This window comes from Lepisma saccharinum, chromosome 29 (assembly GCF_977018435.1).
Source record: "Lepisma saccharinum chromosome 29, izLepSacc3.1, whole genome shotgun sequence".
Lineage (NCBI taxonomy): Eukaryota > Metazoa > Arthropoda > Insecta > Zygentoma > Lepismatidae > Lepisma > Lepisma saccharinum.
The window spans coordinates 25,805,223-25,825,166 of NC_139257.1; the positions used below are offsets into that span (position 1 = coordinate 25,805,223).

At 35.4% G+C, this 19,944-nt stretch overlaps 1 protein-coding gene across 1 annotated transcript in view; it reads left to right on the forward strand.

The window, feature by feature from the left end:
• LOC145981331 (uncharacterized) overlaps window positions 1-19,944 on the forward strand; it is a 59,973-nt gene that overhangs the window by 28,120 nt on the left and 11,909 nt on the right. The window contains exons 9-11 of the mRNA XM_083114540.1: window positions 17,086-17,121; window positions 18,565-18,588; window positions 18,999-19,013. Of these exons, the coding sequence (XP_082970666.1) occupies window positions 17,086-17,121; window positions 18,565-18,588; window positions 18,999-19,013 (75 nt within the window). The remainder of the gene's footprint in view (window positions 1-17,085; window positions 17,122-18,564; window positions 18,589-18,998; window positions 19,014-19,944) is intronic.

Here is a 19,944-nt window from a genome sequence, read left to right on the forward strand (position 1 = left end):
GTTCCTTGCAGCTACAGGTACAAGCTCTGTGATCAAATTTTGATTTTGCTCTGTAACAGTTTTGATATTTTTACCTAATTCACTAATAGCATCAATAATAGGCTGTTCTGTTTGTTTGTGTTGTTCATAAATTCCTCGGTTCTGTGATTTCCATCCCTTAAATCTTTTTACAAGATAATCTCTTAATTTAAGATCATCAATGATTGGCCTTTTCATGGTTATTTATATATGTTTCAATGTCTAGAAAATTGTTGATTTTATTTCTGTATTTGCCACTATTGGGTTTTCTTGTCATATCAATTGTGACAAACCCATAACTGTCCTGGTTCCAGCACCCACTGCAAAACTTGGAAAAATTATTGTAGCTCAAGTCCCCACCTACATATTCATCATGTATGTGTTTGAGGTTGGTATGATCTTGATGAAACACACATATAAAATTGCTGTTGTCTCGGATCAGCTGCTTCGGTATTTTAGAAAAAGTCTGTGCCAGGTAGAAGCAATCAATGTTTTTGTGTCGGCCCTGTGTAAAGAAATTTCTAACCTTGTTTTGATTATCCAGTATAATGTCATCAAACACAACAACAGAATTATCGAGACATTCATGGAGTGGCTTAACATCTGATTCAAAAGTGGCAATATCCAATCCATCATATAGCTTCATCAGCTGCTGATATTTTAATTGTTCCAAGCTCTTAGAGAAAACATACAAGTGCCTGTTTTTCCAGTCTAACCAGTTGGGTGCCAATAAAAAATTATCAATCATTAGTGTAGTTTTACCACAAGCAGATGGCCCAACAATAAGACATCTAATATTATCAGGCAGCAACTTGCCATTTCTCTTAATCTGCTGTTCAGGTTCTGGCAGCCTTTTTATAACATCCCAAGTGCTCATATTATCACTTTGTCTGCATCGATCCAGCTGTGTTCAGGAAGTCCTAGCCATTTGACAAATAACTTGTTGCCTTTTCTGCGGATGATTTTTTCTATGAGATATGTGTCAGGCTGTTTAGTTTTGCTGAGTTCTTCTTCATAGAATCTGCCTTTGAGAATTTCTCCTCGCTGATCTTTTATTATATATGTGTTAAGGGTCCCAGGTTTAACTTGAACCACTGTAAATAATTCAGTGCTCCAGTTTCTTGTAAAGCCTCTTTTGAATAAGTGCTTATATTTGCTGATTCTTACTTGATCACCCACCTTGTATTTGGCTTTTCTTGTTGTTGGCTGGTATCTAGGATAATAAACAGTCCTGATCAATTTTTGCTCATCAGATGAAGTTACTTCAGAGGGTTTCATGTTGATTGTGGAATGGACCGAGTTGTTATATTTATGTAGAAGTTCTGGAAGAATATTAAGCCATTTATAATTACCTTGAAGTGTAAATTGTTTATACATAAGATTTTTTAGGGTTTTGTTGAATCTCTCTACAATTGAGGCTTTGTGATCACTGTAACTCGAATAATGTTGTATTGACTGGCTTTTAATAAATTGTTGGAACACAGAATTATAAAATTCTTTGCCATTATCTGTTTGCAAATATCGCGGTGATCTTCCACTCTGATTGATGATTGTCCTGAAGGCTTCTGTAACACATTTTCCAGTCTTGGATTTGAGTGGCACAGCCCAGGCAAATTTTGAAAATGTGTCTATTACAGTAAGTAGATACTTGTAGCCCTTGTTGATTTTGTCTAAGTTTTTCAGCTGTCCACTTGCCATCTCAATCAAGTCGCTCTGCCATAAATCATCTATGCCTTTTGTGACTACTGGCAGTCTCTTATAATTATGTCTGGCTTGTCTGTGTAATTCATCAACAATAATTTGTCTAGACATAATATGAAAACAAGAATATTGCAACTATGGGGTGTTCAGCAGCTGATACTACAGGATTTTCTAAATATAATTTGTCCTCTATTTGTATATGAAATTCCAGAGAGCCATCATCTTCAGCATAAGATGTTTCTAATGTATTGGGATCTGTAAAATCCTCTAACTCTACACTGGTGATTTTTGCTTTGTTGTCAGCATTTGTTATTGATAAGGTGGGGTAGTGGTGTGCCTGTGGTTGTAGCTAATATTTGATCTTGATTGGTCTCAGTGTGCCCCCAACAAAAAACTGGTAATAAAATTGAGCAGGGGACAGCATATATATTTTGCCACCTGGTGTAAATGGTGAATCATATTCTTTGTTGGGGATGCTGTACAATTCAAGAATTACTGTATGTTTAGGATTCTCGATTATGCCGGTTATTTCTTTTTCTGCTGTAAGCAATCTGCTTGTTACAGATTCAAGGTGCTCATTGATGGTCCTAACAATCTCATCGTGGCCAGGCTTGATTCTTATGTCCACAGCAAGTTTCTTGTATTGCTGCACAATCTCTTGTAGCTGGGTGGCAAAAACAGACAGGGCATTTGCTTGATTGGATTCCATGGTCCCTAGCTGTTGCTTGATATTAGCTACAATTTGCTGTAAATTTTCAATAACTGCCAATTTTGAATTTTGAGCAGTAAGATCATGGACCTGTCTTCTGATATCCTCAAACAGGGCATGCAGTTCATTAATATGTTGATTAGTTGGTAGAGTGGCCACTGTCTGAGTGAGTTGTTTGATCTCTGTCTGGATATTCTTGATATCTTCTGATTTCAATATGCGATTTACTGCTCTCTTAATATTTTTAAGTTCCTGTGATGTAGGCAGATTTGTTACAGTATTTTGCAAAGATTCAAGTGCCAATTTCACATTATTTAATTCAGAAGCATCAGCCACACCACGCATAGCATCTTGGAGCAGGGCTATATCTGCCTGAGTGGGTGTTGATTGTTGTAAAATTTCAAGTTTTGTTTGGATATCATCGATCAAGTGATGAAAATGAGATAGCTCAGATTCAGTGTTGAGGTTTTCAAGCTTTGTGATCTGTTGCTGGACACTGACAAGTGTGTCTACAATACCAGGCAGGCGGGATTCTAGAGATTCTTGTACATTTGTCAAATCACTTTGCACTGCTGCTATTGTACCCTCAAGATGGGTTATGGTACTTTGCATTTTTCCAAAATCTTCATATGTTTCAAGTTGCAGCTTAATGTTGGCAACACTCCGAGTTATTGCACTCAAAGCATCAGAAGATGGCAAGTTGTTCATAAAATTTTCAAGTGTCTCAATGTTTTCTTTAACCTCGGCTATGGCATTGTTCAAGGGGTCCAGATTAGGTATTTGGAGTGGTTGAATCTGTTCTTTTAGAGTGGAAATCACTAGATCAAAATCTTCTTGTGATTTTATGCTTTTGACAATTGTTTGGAGCTGTGTCTGGACATTATTTATCTGCTCTTCCAATTGTTGTTTCAATTGCTCAGAGTTGGTGGCCTGGGTCTTAAATTTGGCTTGAAGAGCTGCTACAGCTTTTTCTAAACTTTGAAAATTATCCAATGTTGCCAGATCAGTATATTTCTGAAGCAATAATTTGAGTTCAGAATCAATTTTAAGAAGAGGGTCCATGCATTGTGATTGTAAATTTGTAATTTCTAGTTGAAGACTGGCATTGAGTGTGGTTTGTAAAGCTTGTAAATCACTTCTTAATTTCTTGACTCTGACATCAAGCATTAGAATCTCATCTTTGTGATCTTCATGTCTTGTATGGCCAAATATATCATTAGGCATTTTTGTTTTAGTGGTTATTTATTATTGAATATCTGATTCTTAATTCTATGAAAAAAGGTATAAGCTTGTCATATGACCCAGGGACCTCAATATATAAGCAGTCACCAGCAGAAACAGTATATCCAGTGCCAGAAATCATGTTTGAGTGCTTAATTCTATAAATATTTCTCCCTACTGAAATCTTGACATTACCCTCAGGGGTTGTAATAAATTGCAATTGACCACCTACAGGTAATTGGTAATGATTTAAATTATTGTTAAATATGTACAATATTTTACCTGTTTCATCATCAACATCTGTAAATATGCTGTTCAGATGAATAATTAACAAACCACTTAGTTTAGATATCATATCAGAAGAGGGTTGTGGTGTTGGCAGGTCCATAATAGCCTGTTTTTTGAACCCAAATAAGTTCATAGGCATGTTTATTTATTTCAAATCATGCTCTGTAATTGGGCATTGTTTGCCACTTTTCAAATCACAATGACCCCATGGTAGAGTATGTATGCCACATGACAAAATGCATCTCTTATCATCATGTGGGTCCAGAGCCACTTTTCTTACAATATTTGTAGTCAATAAGTGATCCACACTCTGAATTCTGGATTCTGATGTTCTGATTGTGCTACATGATTTGAGGCAATTTTTGTAATCTTCAAATTCAAGCTTTTTGTCTACAGTCACTCTGCCAATGCCCTTGGCTTTTTTGGCAACAGCGCCACTACATGTTTCAAAACTGTACATCTTGGCCCTTAACCCAGCAAATGCCACAATAACATCACCAAGTGTCTCATCTTTTAACTTGCCAGGCACCTTTTTGTTGTGGGGTTTAATTTTTGAATGTTCAGTGGTATCAAAATATTTAAACAATTCAGGCTGTGCTATATCTTGACAAACATGTTCTGTTTGAATATCAAGAACAAAACTATCTGTGTCCATGTACATCAGTTTTACACGATCCTTATAAAAAGGCTTCAACACATCATAATACAATTTTAACATGTGTAATTTGGCCAATTCCAATATCACAGCCCCTACATAAATAGGCTTATCAAACTTAATTTTTGTTTTTTTCATGTTGAAAAGTGCCATATTCTCATCATAAATTCTTCTGTAATTGAAGTTGGGCTTTGCAATCAATTTTTTGCGCCGGCTGGGGTCAGTAATTATTTTAACATCAATATGTTTTCTGACATTTTCAATTGTTTTGCCATACACTGAATTGACCATCAATTTAAACAAGGTTTTATCAAATTGGCTCATTGCAGATGTTCGAAGCTCTGTGTTTGTATCAATATATGGATTCAACCATCTTGAGTGTCTGAACCTCAAAACTTTTCCAACTTTGGTCACTTGAACACCATGTTTCATCAGGAACTGGAGGTTTTTGTAATATATGACATAATCCTGTTTTGGCTCCAGAGTCATCATCAATTTCTTCTGTTTAGAGCCAGGTGAGCACTCAACCTCAGGAATTGGGGGCAGATCAGAAAATGTGTTGTGTAAATTATCTGGAATTGTCAGATCAACCTCTAAGAACAGGCCATAGTTACTGTCATCAAAATCATGAAGATCTTCAATATTGAAATCTTCAACCCACTCAAGCCCTGCATATGGCAGTTTTTTCATCATGGCATAACCATAGAGGCTGTTGGCATCTACATACAGTATATAATTTGATGGCAGTGCTGGATCATAATCAGGAATATATTTGTTATTTGCTCTGGCATATCTCTGAGAACATTGCACCATGCCTCCTCTTATACATTGTTCCATAAACAGATACATATATTGATCCTGGATCAGATCCAATTGCATTTTAGTGTTTAAAAACATTGCAGACCATGCTAGGCCCGGAGCACTGTAAAAATACATTGGATCCAGCTTATAATTTTGCATGGAAGATTTTCTGAATGCCTGCAGTATATCAGCTAAGAGGGTCCCATCAAGTTTTAAATATGCCTTGTGATAATCACCAAATGTCTGGGATTTTAAATTGTTCCACATCAACTGGGCATGGTGATAATCTTCATCAGTGATTCCAGATCCTCTGATTTTGCTGTAAAACTCTTGTTGTGGTGGCAGAGAACACTCATCAAATTTAGAAAAATCTGTAACATAATCATATGGATATACACCCTTCCGCCTAATTAATTTCAGCTCCTGATTTGGAAACAAAGCACATGTGATTTTGAATTGATCATCAGATAATTGAGTGGCCAGTGTAGCCAGGCTAGCAGAATTCTGTATGAGTCAAGAAATCTTAAGTGAATAGGAACACCATTAACTTTAATTATTTTGCTAATAGCAATATATTTCTCATTATTTTCAGCTAAAATATTTAAATTCTGCTTGTCAAACCCCTTGTACCTGATCAAATGATGAAAATCATAATTGGATGCACCATGGCAAAATATAGGGATAAATTTTGGTCTCTAGATCTTAATATTACAGCTATTACACAGGGCCATTAAGAATTTACCATCTGTATGAGAATGGTGATGAACCTTGATATTTGTATCTGAAAATTCAGAATCACATACAGGGCATTTTTCTCCATTGTTGAAATCTTCAATCTGTTCCTCTGTTAAAGGCAACATAGGTTTTGATTTTAATAATACATTAGATGCTATGTCATGGCACTCATTTTCTATTGTAAGTGCAAATTTTTTGATGGCATCTGCTCCCATGTATAAATCTTCTTTACTAACAACACCATCCTGTACAATCACATAACAAAAACTAGAAGGTTCATGTAACTGGTATGATGTAATTGAATGTTCATCAGGATCTGGGCTACAGAATGCAAGAGGTTTGAGATTTGATTCAAAATCACAGACTATATATGCTGGGTGTTCCAACAAGGCTTCAAATTTTTTGAATTTGGCATTTTCACTTGGATTAGGCATCACCATATAAACAGGTTTATGGTTGCCACAGTATTTCAGATGCTCAATTAACTTGTTTTTAGCAATTTCTGCATTCTCTTCACAAACACCATTCACCATTTTTCTACCATCAAATACAATTAAACATCTTCTGCACAACTTGAATATTGTATGAGTTTTGTCTAGTTGTGTTCTGACTAAAGCTTCAAGATTATGTGTCAGAGTGTAATGATATGTGCCATCCTCTTCAATTAAGAGCAGATCATCGGAACAGCAGAATCATCATCAAATGTACTGATTCTGAGAGGTGCTATCAAGCAATTGCCACGGCCAGTAGAACAAGTAAATACATTAATAGATAATTGTTTACCATTAATATCCCTGGCTTTTTTTTCAAATTTATCAATATTCTGAACAGACATTGGATATTCTAAGCCCTTCATTGCTTCATCAAAAACATTTTCATGCTGTTTATAATAACTTATTCTCTCAGGATCCCTTGAAACTGGATACAAAGCAGCTAAAATACATCACAAAAAGCATTTCTCATCATTATTTTTATATTAACCACGGCTTGTTTGTTTTTAATATTGGCAGGTAAAGGCACATAATTGGAACCTTGTAATGGGCTGAATTCAGAAATATTAACATATAACTTGTGTGGAGATCCGCATAGGCTCCATCCAGACTCTTTTCCAGCAAATTCAGAGTGTTTAATATTCAATTGATCTATCAAACTGCTTATTATTTTGTCTGAATTTGTATTTGAATATACAGGTACAGTTTCTGTTATGTGGGGCTGTGTAAATTTTGTGCCATTTGGCTTCTTATATTGTGTAAACAATTTGAGGGACAACTTATAAGAGCCATTTTGTGCATTTAGAATTGCCTGCACATCTGGATTTATACTGTTCAAAAAATTCTTAATGTCACATCTTGGCTCTGATACAAAACGGTGATCCCTTAATTGGCCGTTAAAACTGCTATGGATGGGTTCATAGCGTGGCTGCTTTGCCGGTGAAGCATTAACAGGTGTTTCATGCTTCCTTTTCAGACCAGATGTAGATGGTTGTGGGGGCAATATTGATAACTGTGCAGAGCAAGTACCTTTATGTGTATATGTGAAGTATTGCATACTATATTCTCTATGGCATTTTGGGCATATTTTTGTGGGAGTTCTGCTTTTGTCTGGATTACAAATCTTTTGGTGCTTAGCCCAATTGGGGCTGGATATATTCTTATTGCATTGATTACAATGTTTTTCATTTGGCATTTTTGTTGTTGTTTATTATATAAGATTTCCTGGGGTCCAAATCAAAATTCTATGCTTAATAAAAAATATCAGTTGGGTTCTTTATATTATATAGTATGCATTATATTAAGTTAAATTATAATTAGAAATTATCTCACGAAAATTTCCCCCTTATTGTTTTGTATACCTAGTGTGTGTATATGTGTGTGTATGTGTGTTAATATTTTTGGCTTTGGTATTTATATAATATTTCTTGGGGTTCAAATCAAAACTCTATACTTAATAAACCTATGACAGGTTGTCAAAAATTCTGTCTATTAAATAAAATAGATTTGTAATTCAATTTATATAAATTTGCAATATTTTTGTGTTTAAAAAAATATGAGCAGCACTGCAACAACACACCCTTACTCTTCAACAACTCTCTCAATACTGGCTGATATGCAATGCAAAATCTCTTTATATAGCCTAAGCACAGACCGCATTGAAAGCATCTGAAACAATAAGCCAATCAGAATATAACACATGTAACGTTCGAGTTGCCGGGTGCTTTTATCTTTTGGGTAAACTGGGCCCCTTTTTGTTACAAACAATTCCCTAGAGTCCTGGATCTAAATTATGTGCACCTCGGCATACGTCACAAAATCTAAATGGGGGGTAGTGACTATGAAAAGGGAGTGTAACAGTCTTTACAAGGATATCCGCAAACAATATTTATACAAAGTATCCAAAGGGAGGAGAACGTATTCCCAATAAAGTTTTCAAAAATGCGTTGCGCAATCCCTGCAAAATAAATTATGTCACTAAACTATTACTACACAACTTTTACAAATCTACCAATCACTAACTACTGTGTGACACACACTCTTGCATACTAGTAAGTACAAGCGCACGACGAATTAGGAAGGTACTTAGAGTAAATTGTATCAACAAAAAGTCAAAGGTTCAATTTTAACAATTTAATAACAATAGTGTAACTCATTTTTGGTATTCTAACAATTTACAACGATTTTAAGCGTAATTTTTCCAGTAATAATCAATGAACTCAAAAACGAATTCAAAAAGGTAGACGCATCAAACTAAGTCAAAGGTATACAATTTATTTTAACTTGCGTTTATGTCCAAGTTTTAAGTTTCTTTCATTCTACATTACATTAATCAAAGAACACTTCTTACATCTTCAATAATAAACAACCACCGATTTGTTCGTGATCACAAGTTCATAAAAATGTGGAAAAACCCACCTTTGAAAAGATAAACGTCTCCAAGAAATTACAAAAAAAATCTTATTGGTACGTATAAGAAAGGTTCCACCCCTTTAGATGCTCATTCCCAAATTACGTGTTTCATTGCCTCATTCAATTATAAACAAAGTTTTAACCAAATCTAAACGACCAAAAAGGAGAAATGTGAGGGGAAGTTACGTTAGCGAAACTTCGTCGCGATTACCTGATGTATGCTTTTGCGACGTATCTTATAAAAAATGCCAACCGTCGTTCTCGTTAATATAAATGTTGATGTAAGCACATTGCAGAATAGCTAATATGCTACCCAATTTTGCATCCGCGTATTTTTTGATTTTATTTTGTCTGTTTAAAGTGAGGGCCAGATGACGCAGTATCGAGTTGAACAGTTATTTAACAACAAGACGTATTCAGTTCTCAATTACGTGAATTTTTTACATTTTTGTACAAGGAAGGTTTATTTCTGTAATATGGCGCACTTCGTAAGCAACTCACACGTATCGGGCTCAAATATTAAACTCGTGCTTTTTGTCTGTCGCACTTCTATTCACCACAAATGTAACAAATCCACTGTTTCCTACCTTGATTTTGGATGTTGCCTCTCTCATAGTCCTGGAAAAAGGTGGGGATGCCCAACTTCCTTCACTTTTTGATCATCAAATCCTCGTTGACCAACGTACACCTTGCTTGGATTCCGACGTAGAACATTTTTCATTGCCAAAAATTACTGATAATTGCAGACTGTCGAAATGGCCTTTTTCGCAATCCGCGTGTCCATATTCCAACAAATAACGTAATTTAAGAAATAGTGCTTGGCACCTTTACAAACAAATGTTCCGGAATTGTATTTAAAGAAGCACTTGCAATTCATCGCGTGTTATAAGTAACATGGTAGAGAACGTCAAAGTTCACGGAGTCGTTACCGATGATGCATTATGCAGCGTACCACGCAACAGTCGACGGAACCAAACGCAATACACGACTGTTGCCCAAGGAATATAGAAGTATTTTAGGAAGAGCATTCCGAGACACGGAGCTCTCCCATTGGCCAGAAGCCGCAACGAGCTCTGACGTGACCAAGGGGATCTGTCAAGGGGCGGGGCTCGCGTAGCAATGGAAGCTTACGGGAAATATTTTCATTTTTAATTGTCCATATATTGGTTCTATTAACCATTTGAGGCAGAATAATAAGCAAAACGCAAGGAATAAGACCTAGGCAATAATATGAAGAAGTTTACAGCACGCAATTACAATAAATGGCGTTATACAAATCAAACAAAAAGTAATCACGACTATCCTCTTATATCGCCCCTACATTGAAATCTGAAGTTGCGTATGGGTAAATAAATACAATTTTACGTATTAAATATTTCGCTACCACATCAATACTTATTATCCTTCATACCTTCAAATTTTCACAGATGTTTGTTATTAATAATTTGTTCATTATAATTTATATATCTAGTATACATAGGATGTCGATGTCGCTGTTGTTATATGACGTCGCTTTTCTACGTATTTAGGGTAACCGCAACAATAAAAATGAATGATGAAATGATAAATTTGATGGGAGCGTAGGCTAGATGAGTGTGGCAAGCACTGGCGTACGCAGGGGGGTTTAAGGGGCTGCAGCCCGCCGAAATTCTTAGAAAATCAAAAAATCAAATGAATACAGTAATGAATTATAACACCAGTAATGAAGTAAAAAAAAAACTTTAAAATGACCCCCAATAACTATTTTTGTGTTTGAATAACTTTTAAAACGAAGGATTAAAATGGTAATTGGAGCTCGTATCTAATGAAAATAGAACAGCGACAACGGGATATCAGCGAAATTGATTTTCGGCGATACATTCTATGAACCAATCTCATTCTGTTCAGTAAAGGTTAGATTCATGGCACTGAACCCGCGTACAATTTGAATTGAATTAACATAATCCTTGAGTGAGGTGGAAATGGGTTTTGGATATTTTTTTTTGTAGATGTGAAAATCTTTAACTAGTGATGCACACATGTTTTCGCTTACATTAAAGTTTACACTATGGTAAAATTGCAAAAATATTCTACCTAAACTGATTTGTGTTTAAAAAACCGTAACATCAAACTATGTTTTTTAGAACTTAATAAATAAATAATAAATGGATAAAATGCAATGTCGTGGGAAAGCGTAATCCCTGAATAAATTCAAGAAAACTCGTGCCAGCTAGATGGCGAATCTGGTCAACTGCGTGTTCGACTTTGAATCCCATCACTGAAGTTCCCGACTTGGAGTCACGTCGTGGGCATTGATGTTCTTTGTGCCTGCCCTTTCATCAATTTTATGTGATCAACACTCATCACCGCGATTAACCAAAAGTGGTAAAAAAGCGACGTCAAATAACAAATACATGAACAATAGGCCTGGCCTCTGTCTTGGTTTAGCAATGTGATTTGTTAATCACTATACGGTGGAGGCCGAGGCGGAAATAAATATCAGTAAGAATAAAAATTCATTACAACTTACCCTTCCTGGAGACTTATGATTTTGAAGACGATGCTACCCACTGTCGTCTTTTTCTCGCTGCACTTGCTTCCATGGACTTGAGTTTCATTAGTTTATTCAAATGTCGAATTCTAATAAAAGTTCTTGTTCTGACATACAGGGAAATAATCTTTTCGTTAACTTCAGGAAATTTTGACTGAAGTACTGTCTTTAGAGTGTCCATAACTTTATGTTGCTTGGAAACAGTTAACCCATGGAAGGATGCAAACACAATCTCAAATTGAATAACTTTTTCCATATCCGAACCACTACGTGCCTCCACCGGGTACCGAACCCGGAATCCCACGATTATAATGCGATGACGCCACCACTAGGCCATCGGGGAGGCCTTCAAAATAGAAACAGATGTGGTGCCAGATTCCTTAAAGCCCCAATTGGTACACTCTGCAACAGCACAAGAATGTTTACCTTTGGCACGCTTATTCATGGTACAGACACCGAATAAACGTAATACGACCAAAAATTACTCGCTTTAATATTCAAGACAAACAGCACAAGCACTTCTGTAAACGAATACCTGATCGCTACTACTGGACCTGCAGATTTTTCTGACATCTGGGAGAAATCTGTGCCTCGAACTTGGCTTATACCGAACAATGAAAGCCATGTCGCTTTCGGAAACTGGAAGAAATTACTTTCCATTTGAATGTTCCCAACTGCAGGTATGAACCCCCTCGGTGTACGTCAAATAGTCTATCGTATATCCCTTACCTGGAGGAATGGCTAGCGTAACGCTCTATGAACTCGGAAGCGAACCCTGGTTGAGGCATGGGTGTGTATCATTGTATGTCTTATCTATTTCATCTTTCATTTTCATTTAATTACCCTAGTTTGCTCTATATGTCAAAAAGCGACGTGAAACATTAAGACAGATTGATTGAATTGGCGTTTCAAGTCCAGTTTATGCACATTGAGGCTAATTGGGACTGGACCTACAGTTTAAAGTGGGATCCGAGCCACTATGTGCCTCCACCGGGTACCGAACCCGGGATCCCTCGATTATAAGTCGATGACGCCACCACTACGCCATCCGGGAGGCCCTCAAAATAGAAATAGATGAGAACGTTAATTGGTTCAGTAACGATCTCGCTACCCAGCGAAGGTTTAAGGCTCGAGTCCCGCCTGGACATTGTGTCCCTTTGCGGGTGTCCATCTATTTCATCTATTCATTACTCATCCTCGCCTTTCAATTAGGTAAAAGTTACAGGAAAGCAACCCAAAAATAAGAAAAAAATATTTGCCTCGTAATGATACAATTTGACAAGGACGCCCGCAAGATTTTTTCACAGGAGAGGCAGCAGTGCTCAAAGAGGGGAAAGGTTTTGGAATGCTATCTCTCTAGTTAAGAAAATCCTCTTAAAGAAAATTCCCCCACTAGGATAAATTGCATAGACATCCTCCACCCACTGCATTTTGTCTATGATTTTGCAATATACTCGTACTTATTATGTTATGCAGCAGTAACTTCAATTAATTCTTGTCAACAATAAGTCGCCCCTGCAAAGAAGTTGCTGAAATTCTACTGCTGGAAATTTTTAAAATACAACACTACCTGAATATATGTACAATATATTGACATAATTTGATGCATGTTTCTTCCGTATCAAAAAAAAAACTACGTGTTAAATAAAAATTAAATAAGAAGGATACTGTTATAGACATTCGTATTATTGAAACTGATGGCAATATTTGCATTCATACGGCTTAGACGTTTATTATTGCATAACTGTAACTTCATAATAATAATAGTTTTATTCACACGCACATAACACCGAAATTTTGGAGCTTCCCGTGGATGCAACTCGACAGGACTCATACCACTGCATTTTACATACTAGTGACTAGCGAGGCTCTGGCGTCTGGACTTGTGGCCATTATAATCCTTGGTGGGGCTCGTATTGTGTTGTCCTTACATGTTTATGATTGTCCCTTCATCCGCCTCATCTTATCACGATTCATAGTCATCTTCGCGATTAGCCAGAAGTAGCAGAAAAACGAAATAATAATAAATCAATACGTATGTATGTGTCGTTCATTTAAAGACGAATTTCTACTGGGTTGATCGCTACTATGAGGATGAATGATGAACTAATGAGTGGAGAATGAGACAAACATTGCTATATGCCTTACTATGGTTCAAACTGGGGCATCTGGCTTCCTAAAGCGTTATGCTGTCATGGAGACCCGTTATATACATGTAGAGGGACTTACTTAATCCTTTCCGTTCAATCTTACTCTCTCGATCCTGTTGCAGTTATGTCCATGGTATAATTAATTAAGTTAGTAATCTATTTGCATGAAAATATGCGCACGAGACTCTACTCCCACCCCCCTCCAGCACACACAGGCATTTAAAATTGTTTCACTTTACGATTTATCGGGTGTTCTATCTATTGTGCTCGTCTCAAGATAAGACTCTCATCTAATAATCATTTAACTTCATTGCTGTCTCGTAATCAAGGGGTCCCGGGGTCGATACCTGGTGAAGGCACATGGTGGTTCGGATTCTACTTTAACATGTAGGTCCAGTCCCGATTAGCCTTACTGTGCATAAAGTGGACTTAAAACACCAAATCAACCAATCAACCAACCAACCAACCAACTTTATTGCTGCGTGTAGAAGTGTAGACAAATAGTGTTAAAGAACCAAAGACATTGATTCCCTTTTTGCTGAATTCAGCATGAATTTGTTCGTTTGCCAACCTCAGTTAACTTGAGGAGGTACGGGAAAGCAGTGAAGAAGAACTACATGTTATAAACATTGCTTCCCAAGAGTTATAATCGCCTCTATGAGGCGATAAACTTGTATGATTTTACATGTTATTAAGAGGCCCGCAGCTGAGGGATCCCCTTTTTGACGTCACTCTAGCAGAAGACCTTCACGTGCCGCCATAGCGCGGGAAGCCGGAATAGCACCCCCTGACTGTTGCCTCTAGCTGCACATGTCTGCCGCTCTCGCCTTCCGTTGATTTTGGGGGCGTGGTTTTACGATTCGATAACTGGAGAGTGATTATAGGAGCCATCTGTCGTAACTCGTGAGAATTAAATCATGAGCGATTATACATCGCGTAATTTTGAGCGGAGCATTTATTTTTTTCAACGAAGTTGTAAGTTGTAAGATTTTTGCTAATTTTACTGCAACAAATCGTTACACACATCATCACTTTATGTCATAACCAACCAATCAGAAAACAACACATGTCTAATAATTTATTGCATAATACTGGGTAATAATTTGTTGCAAAACATGATGCAATATAAATAAACCAGAAATAGGCTACAAGTGGACCGGAAGTAGGCAAACCGGAAGTGGACCGGAAGTGGACCGGAAGTAAATATGTGTGGGTGTGGGTGGGTGTGGGTGTATGTGGGTGGGTGTGGGTGGGTGTGGGTGTGGGTTTTATGAGCATCTTGGCTTAGTTTTAGGTGTGAGCAAAAAAAATATCAACAGGGGCATATTTTTAACAAATTTATGGACAACAATCTCACAGAAGTGCCTTTTGTAAGTGTGGACAAATCAATCTGAGGGGGCTCATCATTTCACAGGAACTTCCCGAGGGCATTTTTACAAAAATCTTGGATTAGACGGAGTACCACACTTGAGCAAAAAGCTCATATGGGCATGTTGAGCAAGTTTTAAGTGTAGGCAAATCTGCCTGAGGGGGGTTCATCATTTCTCGTGCCAGTAGTATATACTTTTATACTACTTTGGAATTCTCTCAGTACATACGCTTTCTTTTTCGAAAATGCTTGTTATTCAGAATTTTCCAAAAATAGAAATGTTTATGATATAATTCTTCTTAGAATATCTTGTTGAGTGTGTTGAAATAATAAAAAATATGCTTATCGTTCATTTTGAATAAAATTAAACTTTACAACTTCGTCATTAATACGTGGTCTGTTAGGATATTGTGGGTCAAGTGTTCGATTACCGTACAAGAACTATTTTCTCTTCCTGTGAAAAAAATGAAATTTCTGACAGTATGAAAATATCGTTCATAAGAAAATTCAGAAACCCTGAATATTGAAGTTATAAGTTTTAAAACATATTATTTAATCAATAAAGCATATTTTACTATATTCATTAGAGTAACAAATTCTTATTGAAGGACTTGTAGCCTGCCACATTATATATCTCGTAACATCAGTAAACATTCACATCGAACTGTTAAAGCTACAGCTGGACTTTTGCATCTTCCAGCAACTCTCTTTAACTTTCTTAAACCAAAGGTTCTATGGCTACAGCAGACACGAGCCTTCCACGTATTCTTATCCTGGGCAAGATCAATCCAATCCTATCCATCCTTACCGATTTCCCTTAGGTTCATCTCAAGGTTATCCCTCCATCTACGTCTTGCCCTTCCGTCAGGTTTCCCAACCAAAATTCTGTAAACTTTTCTTTCCTCTCCCATTCGTGCTACATGGATTGCCCATGTTTCAGCATGGTCATTTGCGAAAATTCTTAAAATGATGCGAAAAATGAAAAGGGAAAATTCGAAAGAAGCCCAAAAAAACGCCATGGAAAACAGCTGACCCTTCCCCCCTCCCTTCCAAAGAAGCCTTTTTCGAATAAATTTCAACTCTACCTACAGGGACAGCTTTCCTGTGACCAAATTTTCTGAAATGCTGCATTATTAATACATCGAGTTTTATTGCGGAAATTGAATACCAAAAGTGGGGGAAATGGGGACGTTGGAGGAAAATTTATTTTTTCTTTATAGTCAAGGCTTAACATTAAGATGCCAACTACCTAGGCACGCCCCCTTTTCGCCGCCACTGATCTATAGTTTTTTTTCATTTTCTTCAATTTTCATTTCCTACATTTTCTAAAATTCTAACACTGCCTGGGAGGGAGAGGGGGTAAAGGCGTTCAAGTGTGGTGGGGATTACATCTTCTCCACTATAGCAGGGATTGAGAATGTACGCAGCCCTACCTCAACACACTCATGTGCCTTCATGTTAAATTGCAATGTGCAGGGAAGAGTCTTACTTTATTAAATTTCACTTTAATGTGAAAGCCAAAGTCTTATTTAAAACGTATCATCCAATTCGTACATGTGAAATCTTTATTACAGGAAGCGGTAATCCTATTGAGGAATAGCCCATGTAACATGTTTGTTTATTGCAATATTGAAGTTATTCTTGTAGAAAACATTCAAATTGAAAATTGTCTCCTGTATGCATTCCATTTAACATGCATAAGCTATGCATACAATATACATGTATATTATTTCATGGACACAGAAGAACACCGCACAAGGAAATTCCACGAAGATGTAGCAAATATTCCATTTTACTTTTTACATTTGAAAAAAAAAATATTACAGAATACATTCTGAGATTTTGCAATGAACCGACTGGATTTCTTGAATTTACGTAAAGTGAAGACAATCTTAAAAATTTACCAAAACAATTGACTAGATTTAGTGTATCTGCCTGTCGTTACTTATCACATTTAAAGAGCGTATGACATTTAATAACAACTAAAGTTAAAACATTATTTCAGTGTTCAAGAATATCAGTGTACCAGGAAATTCCACGGGTAAGTAGAAAATCGTAAGTTCCGTTTCTTAATGTGAAATTAAGACAGTCAAATTAATATTATGTAATAAGTTACGAAATTATTAAATATTTCAAATGACGTTCGCATATTAACTCTGAAAATTAACTTACACTCATTGTAGTTTTTATTAATATTGACTGTAATAAAATCTACGAGGTGTATTGAATAATGCGTATCGGATAATCATAGGCGACCATTCAATTCATTATAAAGTTTGTATTATCAGGGACGACCGAATCTAAGAATTTGCCTTAGGTGGTATTATCGAGAATAGTAGTATAATATAGATCATTCGCCTACTCTTGCATATTGAATATTGATAACATGATGCGCTTCGAATCCACTGATAGTGGCTTTGTTTCTATATTATCCAGCTCTCTCAATTTACTTCTATGCGGATATCCTTCTCTTTGGTTTCAAAGTAACATCGGCCCAAGTTTTACATAATACAAATTAACTGATGTTTACTTTAAAAGTAGACATGATTTGGTTAATTTCTAGAAGTATCTCTTGGAATGGAACAGTAAATAATTTTGAATCTACTAAAATAAATATCGTCATTCAGTTTGTCTTATATATTAATAGAATTCGAATACTAGAAAACATAGTGAAGGAAAATTTTTATTTTACAAATAAATAATAATAATAATAACAATAATATTAATAATAATAATAATAAATTGTACAAAACTGAATGCTCGCTTGAACTTTGAACTCTCTCAGTACGTACGCATTTTTTTAAAAAATGCTTCTTATTCAAAATTTTCCAAAAATAGAATTGTTTATGATATGATTCTCCTTAGATTATCATGTAAAATGTCGTAATAATAAAAAATAAACTTATCGTTCATTTTGAATAAAATTAAATTTTTATAACTACGTCATTAATACGTTGTCTGTAGGATAGTGTGGGTCAAGTGTTTGACTGACGTACAAGAACTATTTTCTCCTCCTGTGTCAGAGGATGTAAAATTTGAAAGAAAAATGAAATTTCTAATAGTTCGAAAATATCGTTCATAAGAAAATTCAGCAACCCTGATATTGAAATTGTGAGTTTGAAAACATATTATTTAATCAGTACAGCATATTTTACAATAGTCATTAGGGTATTATATTCTTCTGGAAATACTTGTAGCCTGCTCCATTATATCTCCCGTAACATCAGTGAACATTCATATCGAACTGTTGAAGCTACATGATGTAAACATTTACTTCATGTTTAATATGCATACTTCTAATTGTTGTAATGTTATTTCAGGTGTACCAAAAATTACACATTGTTTCGCAAGCTCTTACATATGTATCTAGTTAAAATTATTTCTCTATTCATTTAGAGAGAAATAAATATTCTAATGTAACATAATTCTCATAGTAAAAAAATATATAATCTGAAATATTAGTAACCGTTTTCTGACGTTTTAGGCTCTGATATTAATATTATGATTCGTAAGTAAAATTTATTTTAAAGTTTATTGTCATAAATTTCTCACTTTAAAGGTAACCTCTCCATGTATTGATTATAGAACGAGATTATATGTAACAATATTAATAAATGATAACGTTGAAATTTTTATCTCTATCCAATTATCTAATAAATATAATATATTTTAGAAAATGATAATCCGTAAATTATTTTTTAGTTACTGTGTGTTACATGAAATATTTTTCACTAATTTAAAAACTTGTATAACTTTCATCATGTTCAAAAAATATTAGTACATTAAAAACCTGTTTTTATTGAAATGACTGACGATTTGACGTGAGTAAATAAGGCGATATTAATTAACGATTCTATTTAACTTAACGAATTTTGAATTTCAAAAAAAAAACTTGATGTCTTTTATCTTACATTGTAGAGCTTGCTGTTCACGGTAAGTCACTATTTTTTTCGATTTTTGTATAATTGTGTCTTTTTACGTGGATGCTGCTAATGGTGTTAAAGTTGAAAGAGAACATGGGAAACAAAAATTTGAAACACTGCGTGCACGTATAGCTTCTGATTTTAATATTTATGAAAATTTTGGCACACAAATGTTACTCAAAAAAATAATCCAACACACTTTTGTTTCAAATACATTTTTTGAATTTTTATTCCAATATTATTTATTCCTGTATTATGACGATCAGAATTTTATTATATTCATTTTAGTACTGTAGTTATTCTTATTGTTATTTTGAGTTTTCTTCTGCTTCGGGTTATTCACTTCTTAACTGTGAATATAGTGAAAGAAATAAACGGACATACACAAAGCAGCATTGCTTTACTTACAATTTGAACGAAGAACTCAAGAATTCTTCCCAATTGCTACAAAAGCTGAGTTTCGTTCTCATATCGCTATGCTGTCGCGATTAGCCGAAAGTGACACAATCTGATACGAAATAAGTAAATTCAATCAAATTCTTAGTTGGTGCTTTAAAACAAGCCTCCTTACATTATAGTCTCAACTGTCAACGCATATAGTCGATACAACATAGTCTGCAAATTGTATATTTTGTTGAAATTACCAGCATTTATATTAAGGAATAACTTAAAAATGATTGAGAAGTTAAATGATTTAATATTTTATTGCTAGAATTTGGATACATTTATTTCTTCCGAATAGAAGTGAAGTGAATGGGAATACAATACTTCTGTTCATAATTACATAAATACTTTTTTAAAATTCTAAAATTGCAAACTGTTGAATGACATGACTATGTTAGCCAAATCTCAAATTCACATCAATCTACGAGAAATATTGTTTTTCACCCTCTGATCTCTAGTCTCCTTCAAAATATATACCCCGAGCATTGCATAACTAT